The sequence below is a fragment of the Alosa alosa genome, chromosome 22, assembly GCF_017589495.1.
Source record: "Alosa alosa isolate M-15738 ecotype Scorff River chromosome 22, AALO_Geno_1.1, whole genome shotgun sequence".
In the NCBI taxonomy this organism is placed as follows: domain Eukaryota; kingdom Metazoa; phylum Chordata; class Actinopteri; order Clupeiformes; family Clupeidae; genus Alosa; species Alosa alosa.
The window spans coordinates 25,334,976-25,343,001 of NC_063210.1; the positions used below are offsets into that span (position 1 = coordinate 25,334,976).

The 8,026-nt window shown below is 43.9% G+C and overlaps 1 protein-coding gene across 1 annotated transcript in view; it reads left to right on the forward strand.

Moving 5' to 3' along the window:
* The first annotated feature begins 44 nt into the window (after positions 1 to 44).
* LOC125287752 (SEC14-like protein 1) overlaps positions 45 to 8,026 on the forward strand; it is a 25,223-nt gene continuing 17,241 nt past the window's right edge. The window contains exons 1-2 of the mRNA XM_048233763.1: positions 45 to 225; positions 930 to 1,016. Coding sequence (XP_048089720.1) covers positions 954 to 1,016 — 63 coding nt within the window. The 5' untranslated portion in view covers positions 45 to 225; positions 930 to 953. The remainder of the gene's footprint in view (positions 226 to 929; positions 1,017 to 8,026) is intronic.

Sequence of the window (8,026 nt, forward strand, 5' to 3'; positions counted from 1 at the left end):
CCTGCCTAGAACTACTTTTTACTGACCGCTTCTGGCAGTAATGCTTCTGACACTCATAGAGCCTTATGATATTGCTCACTTCGAATTCGCGGCGTTTACATAGGATGAAGTTTTAAGCAGCGTTTTAAGACAATCTGTAATGGTTGCCCTCATGTAAATGACGTGCTGAAGTTGAACTTCTCACATGAAACATAATCTACACTGACCGACAGACAGGAGAATTTGGTAAGTTATTCCAACAGTTGATGACATCCATTACACGTAGCACTAACATAACATCTAACTCGTCCCAGCAGCCTACTCTAATGTAATAGTAATGATGTGTAAGTATCATAGCGAAGTGGGGACATAGCCTTCTTTGGCATTTAAGCTGCTGAATTAGTTACACTAGCAATGTATCGTAACGTTAGCTAGTTTTGGAATGTAACGTTATTCTAAAGTGTAAATTAGCTTGAGCTAACTAACGTTAATGTTACGACATAGAAGCTTGCCTAACTAACCTTAAACAGATAACTATAAGGAATAGAGTAGCATGAGGTGCATAACCTAACATTATGTTACACCGTAAGTTACCTTGTCTGTCTGTTCACAAATGTTTTGTTGTGTACTGTAAATTATGTGTAGGCTACTGTAAGTTACTGTAAGGTAACGTTAACGTCATCACTGTCGACACGAAAGATATTACATTATGCTAGCAAAAACAGATACTGAGTTAAAGTTAGTAGCCTACTTGAAGTTGCTTCAGGTTGCTTGGTAATGCCATTCTAATGGTGCCGTGGTAATGCATTTTGGGTGGTGCGTCTTTCAAAGCGTCGTGAACTTTTGCGAAATATGACTTATGTAAACCATAGGGTAAAATCTTTGTATTTACTCATGTAAGCCTACTAACGTTACCGTTTTTTGATAATTTATGTTCTATTTGTTGGCAGGTAAACTGTAGAGGGGCAGCAACCATGGTGCAGAAGTACCAGTCCCCAGTGAGGGTCTACAAGTACCCCTTTGAACTGGTCATGGCGGTGAGTGTGTTTGTGTGGACTGCACACTATATATCCACCTCCATTATGCATTATTCATATGTATTCGCCTGCTATACAATAAATTCCTATGCTCTGGATAGCCATTTTGGGTGAAAGCGTCTGATAATCATACTGTAAGCATAATAATATGGCTGCATTAAGCACTTCATGTCCATATGCATTGCATTGTAAACTAACTCAGAAATCCTTTTGTCAGCTGCTGCAGCAGTAGGTCGTGTTTATTAGCTGAAGATGAGTCAACTCTGTGTGGGTGATCATAGATCTGTGCTGGTGTTGCAGGAGCTGTGTGAACAGCAGCAGCAGCTCCCCATAGATTGCAGCACAGGGGCAAATATAATGTACAGGGGCAAATCTAGAGTGAGGGGCAAATCTAGGGTACAGGGGCAAATCTAGAGTACAGGGGCAAATCTAGAATACAGAGGCAAATGTAGTGTACAGGGGCAAATCTAGAAAACAGAGGGAAATATAGTGTATAGGGGCAAATGTAGAGTACAGGGGCAAATCTAGTGTCCAGAGGCAAATGTATTGTACAGGGGCAAATCTAAAGTGTTGTGTTAAGTAGAGATGGGGCTCTTGGCTGAACAGACGTACAGGGGCAAATGTATTGTACAGGGGCAAATGTAGAGTGTTGTATTAAGTAGAGATGGGGCTCTTGGCTGAACAGGCGCCACTGTGCGTGTTATGACATCAGCAACATCAGCAGCTCCCGTCAGCTGTCACACTCTGAGTGAGTGAGTGAGTGAGTGAGTGAGAGAGCGAGTGAGAGAGCGAGTGAGTGTTTGAGTGAGTGAGTGAGCGAGAGTGAGTGAGTGAGTGAGTGAGTGAGTGAGTGAGTGAGTGAGTGAGTGAGTGAGTGAGTGAGTGAGTGAGTGAGTGAGTGAGTGAGTGAGTGAGTGAGTGAGTGAGTGAGTGAGTGAGTGAGTGAGTGAGTGAGTGAGTGAGTGAGTGAGTGAGTGAGTGAGTGAGTGAGTGAGTGAGTGAGTGAGTGAGTGAGTGAGTGAGTGAGTGAGTGAGTGAGTGAGTGAGTGAGTGAGTGAGTGAGTGAGTGAGTGAGTGAGTGAGTGAGTGAGTGAGTGAGTGAGTGAGTGAGTGAGTGAGTGAGTGAGTGAGTGAGTGAGTGAGTGAGTGAGTGAGTGAGTGAGTGAGTGAGTGAGTGAGTGAGTGAGTGAGTGAGTGAGTGAGTGAGTGAGTGAGTGAGTGAGTGAGTGAGTGAGTGAGTGAGTGAGTGAGTGAGTGAGTGAGTGAGTGAGTGAGTGAGTGAGTGAGTGAGTGAGTGAGTGAGTGAGTGAGTGAGTGAGTGAGTGAGTGAGTGAGTGAGTGAGTGAGTGAGTGAGTGAGTGAGTGAGTGAGTGAGTGAGTGAGTGAGTGAGTGAGTGAGTGAGTGAGTGAGTGAGTGAGTGAGTGAGTGAGTGAGTGAGTGAGTGAGTGAGTGAGTGAGTGAGTGAGTGAGTGAGTGAGTGAGTGAGTGAGTGAGTGAGTGAGTGAGTGAGTGAGTGAGTGAGTGAGTGAGTGAGTGAGTGAGTGAGTGAGTGAGTGAGTGAGTGAGTGAGTGAGTGAGTGAGTGAGTGAGTGAGTGAGTGAGTGAGTGAGTGAGTGAGTGAGTGAGTGAGTGAGTGAGTGAGTGAGTGAGTGAGTGAGTGAGTGAGTGAGTGAGTGAGTGAGTGAGTGAGTGAGTGAGTGAGTGAGTGAGTGAGTGAGTGAGTGAGTGAGTGAGTGAGTGAGTGAGTGAGTGAGTGAGTGAGTGAGTGAGTGAGTGAGTGAGTGAGTGAGTGAGTGAGTGAGTGAGTGAGTGAGTGAGTGGTGCTGGCCCCCGAACCTTAAAAAGGCAGTTTTTCCTAAATAACTACCTGAACCGTGGCACTGAGGATGAAGACTTTTTAATGGTATGTTGGTCTCAAGGGCCCACATCAACCTGGCCCATAATCACTCATTTGTGATTTGCACCCCCCTGGTAAAAAATGAAAATGCAATATTATTCTGCTTTAATCGCCCCGATCTTCAGTTAAGATGTACCAAATTTTATGTGTATGATTGCACCAAATTTTATGTGTATGATTGACCTGGCATTCTCTGGGGTATGCCAAGTTTCGTAGAATTTCATCCATGGGGGGGTCTAAAAAAAATTAGGTTATGTGTACATTTAATGACTGTACACTCATTGACCTGTAGATGGCGGTGCACACATATACACATGCACACACACAGGCACCCACATACTATCGGTATTAGAACGGCCGATACATAATTACAAATTCAGTAGGATTAAAAGAAAGCCAAAATAAATATTCATCATCATCATCATCATGGCTGCATTTCCAGTATTGGCGATAAGTAGTCGTTTGTCCACTAGATGGCGCATCGTTGCAGAGAGACGTAATTTTGTTGGAAGTTAAAAGTGGGTTGGAAAAACAATGGACGCTTTCTATAAGGACTGTAGTTTACCGCAGAGAACGTCTAATAAGGATAGGACGATGTTCACATGAAATGTAATTCCCATTTCTTCTTGAAGCGAAATAAATCTGAGGATGTTTATCGGACATGCTTGGTTTTACTGCAGGTACGTTAATCTTATAATATCAATAAGGACCTAGGTAATGTTACCGTTAAGCGTTGGTTGAGTGATGGAGGCCAATTTGATTGATTGCATTTGTAGAAAACTATAAATGCGGTTATACCAAGCAAAGTCTCTGACTTCCTTTCACAGAACAACCTTCTGGATCCAAATCACTCTGGGTTCAAAAGCGGCCACTCTACGAAACGGCTCTGCTGTCTGTAACAGAAGCCTTAAAAAGCCAGGGCAACCGCCGGTCATCAGTACTCATTCTGCTTGACTTATCGGGTTGCCTTTGACACGGTTAATCACCGCATCCTTCTCTCTATACTCGCTAACATGGGAATCTCGGTTCTGCTCTCTCCTGGTTTGAATCCTACCTCACAGGACGCTTTCGTTTAATGTATCATGGCTTGGTCAGCTATCTGCACCTCACCATCTCACCACAGGGGTCCCCAGGGCTCAGTACTGGGCCCCTTCTCTTGCTATCTACACCACCTCCTTGGGACAGATTATCCGTCAAGATGGCTTCTCATACCACTGCTATGCAGACGACACACAGCTCTATCTGTCCTTTCCACCTGATGACCCCTTGGTTTCAGCGCGGATCTCGGATTGCCTCTCAGACATAGCTACATGGATGAAGGCACACCACCTCCAGCTGAACCTCTCAAAGACTGAACTGCTGGTCCTCCCAGCTAAACCTACCATACACCCGCGACATCAACATCAAATTTGACTCCCTGTCTGTTTCACCTACCAGGACTGCAAGAAATCTAGGAGTTGTTCTCGACAACCAACTAAACTTCTCAGATCATGTTGCCTCAGTCGCCCGGTCATCTCACGACTCGACTACTGCAACGCCCTCCTGACAGGTCTCCCAGCCTGCGCAGTGAAACCACTTCAGATGATCCAGAACGCGGCGGCGCGCCTGGTCTACAACCAACCCAAAAGGGCACATGTTACCCCGCTGCTCATCCAGCTACATTGGCTACCTATGGCGGCCCGCATCAAATTCAAGGCTCTAACGCTTGCCTACAAAGTAGTCTCCGGTTCTGCTCCCACCTACTTGAATGCCCTCATACAGACATACGCTACCTCCAGACGCTGGGCTCCTCAGATCTAACGACGCCTAGCTCTACCACCGGTACGCTCAGGCCAATCCAAACTGTTTTCATCTGTTGTTCCTCGTTGGTGGAACACACTGCCAGTTCCCTACAAGGGCAGGGACATTCCTCTCCATTTTCAAAAAACTCCTGAAGACCCAGCTCTTTAGAGAACATCTCCTCTCATAGCAACACTTACAACAAGTCTTGCTGATCCTAGCACTCACCACGTAACTGTTAAAAACAGCACTCACTGATGCACTTATTCTTACTGTACTCTAATGTTTTTTTAAATTGTCCTAAAATTGTTGAGAATTGCTCTAAAACTTAAACTGTTTACCATGTTGTTAGTCGCTTTGGCTAAAAATGCGTCAGCCAAATGTAATGTAATGTAAATTGATAGCAGCACTGTAATTGTATCTTTCGACTGTCATTTGTTGCACGTGCTACAAAAATCATTCTGTGCAATGGAAGATTTACCAACGTTACACCGGTCTGATACAGTTTTGCCTATACATCGTGAGACTGAGGCGCCTGTTTATTTTGTTTTAAGTGCGTGCAGGGTGTGAGAGGGGAATCGATGTGCTTTGATTCCAGCTTGGTAGTTGTAGTCTGTGAAATTAAAAAAAGCGATGTGTGTGAAGTATCCAAACAATGACACCTTCATTTCATTATGGCTGCTTTAGCAACACACCTTAAGCTACTGTGTAGTGGGTCCCATTTAGAAGTGGCTACTTCATTCAAGGCTCCTTGACTCATGGGAGCGTGAATTTTATTACAACTTTTCGCCACGATATGGCAGTTTAAGTCCGCTTTGATACTGTAAGGCGTAAGCCATTGGTTTCAAAGGAGATTTTATTTGTGTCGCCAGCATAGCCTATTGACAATTTATGTTGGAAATAGGCCTACCTTATAAGCCTACCTGTAGCTTAGGGAAGCTAACAGCTTTCTATTAGGATCTAGTTTGTTAGTTACTGTTTTGTCATAACTCCCTGATGCATTTTTGCATTTAGAATAGCCAGAGCGTGGATATCTCAATCGGAAAATTAAACAATATCGGGGCCCATGGACTAGGCTGGGTGAACCCAGCCGGATCTGCCCGCTATTTATTTTTTGATTTCTTAAAAGATTGAGCTTGGTCTGGTGAAAGCCATACTAGCCATGGACCTGTTACACAATGCAAGGGAACATGAAGCAGCCTATATTTGCACGAACAATAACGGACAACAGCTCTTCAACTTTGGCCCGTTAAAATGTGTATGAACAGTCTAGCTTAACGATTTCATCAAGGCCCATTTGGACATGTCAGTTATTTGCACCACTGGTTAGATGTAAAACAGCATTTCGTTTCAGACTACTGTTACTTAATTTGTGCATTAACAATAATGTTTCAGACTACTGTTACTTAATTTGTGCATTGACAATAAAGTATTACATGAACTAAAGATGACTAAAATCTTATGTAGAAGAAGAAACATTCACAAAAAATCCATCCATCCAAAAATGACCTTTGTTTTTGATAGCTGTTGAAAACGGCATGGAACTGACAGAGATGTTTTTGTTTATAAATAAATAAATAAATAACATTATGCTGATACCTTTTGCTTTTCCCAAATACAATGTAGCCTACAGGTGTAAGTGACCTTTCATCAATCCAGTTGCAATGGATGAACTGTGATGAACTGCCCTACTTGTGATTGTTTAGAGATTTTAAAGGTTTTATAACAATGCTACATCTTCTTTGGCTATTCTACAATCTATTCACCTTTTCAGCACCAGTAGGCTACTTTCTGTGCAGCCGCACACACACACTCAGGTATGCCAAACAAGCATACACAAAAGTTTCAAGAGTGGGGGATGGAGTAAAATATGGAGACAAATTGAAGTGTGATTTATTTTCGCGGAACGGATGTACAGGACTGAGCGGCGGTCATATTTTGTACCGCTACATCTAGTTAATTATTACTATTAAAAGACAAGAATGTGTCATATCGACGTACTAGTGCTTGTGTAAGGGTGCCTAGCAGGCTCAATTTGGTGATGCGAGTAAAACCAGAGACTTTCTAATGAGGGGACACATCACTCAAAGAATCCTCCATAGAAAGGCATAGGGTCAGTTCATATAGCCAGAGACTTTCTAATGAGGAGACACAGCACTCAAAGAATCCTCCATAGAAAGGCATGGGGTCAGTTCATATAGCCAGAGACTAGTATAGTATAGTATATATACTCTTTTGATCCCTTGAGGGAAATTTGGTCTCTGCATTTATCCCAATCCGTGAATTAGTGAAACACACTCAGCACACAGTGAGGTGAAGCACACACTAATCCCGGCGCAGTGAGCTGCCTGCAACAACAGCGGCGCTTGGGAAGCAGATATTCTTGTGGGCATAAAATGGAAATGCCAAAGGCAGGTTGGAGCAGGAACAATAAGTCTATGTGTGTGTGTGTGTGTTTCTGTCTGTGTGTGTGTGTGTAAGCATGTTTATCTGTGTGTGTGTATGTCTGGTTTTGTGTTTCTGTCTGTGTGTGTGTGTGTGTGTGTAGGCATGTTTGTCTGTGTGTGTGTGTGTGTATATCTGGTTTTGTATTGTGTCTTTGTCTGTGTGTGTGTGTGTGCGCACGCATGTATGTCTGGTTTTGTGTTGTGTGTGTGTGTGTGTGTTAGTGTGTGTGTGTGTTAGTGAGTGAGTGTGTCCAGGCAGGTCAGCTCAGTGGAAAAAGCTCCGCATCTAACCAGGACATCCCTGAGTCGGCACTTAACTCATTGCAGTCAATGTTTAACTAACTCCTCTGTACACACACCAGCTGTGTGTGTGTGTGTTTCCGTATGTACTGTACCTATGTGTATTCAGCTGACTCATGGTATTATCAAGAACAAGAACACTCTCACCTGATCTCCCGCTGCTAGCGTCAGGCAGCTGCTCTGCACACACACACACACACACACACACACACACACAGTGTTGACACAGAGATAAAAGCAGTCTGCTGAAAGTGAACTCAGTTGCCTTTTAAACGCTCAGTAGAGTTAAGAACCAGTGTACACACACACACACACACACTTACAGGTCTGAACTCCCCTGTCCAGTGTGTTGTGCTGTGTGCTGCCAGCTTAGAAGAGTTCAGAGTCAAAACACACACACACACACACACACACACACACACACACAAACACTGTACAGCCTTGCACTTGCCTGGACTTGAACCTGCAAACTGCAGCACCTCGTGCTTGTGATCTAAATCTCTCACTAGCATGACTCTTAAGGCGCCGGGAGGGAGGTCTATACAACATACATACTGCACAGCTCACACACACACTTACACACACA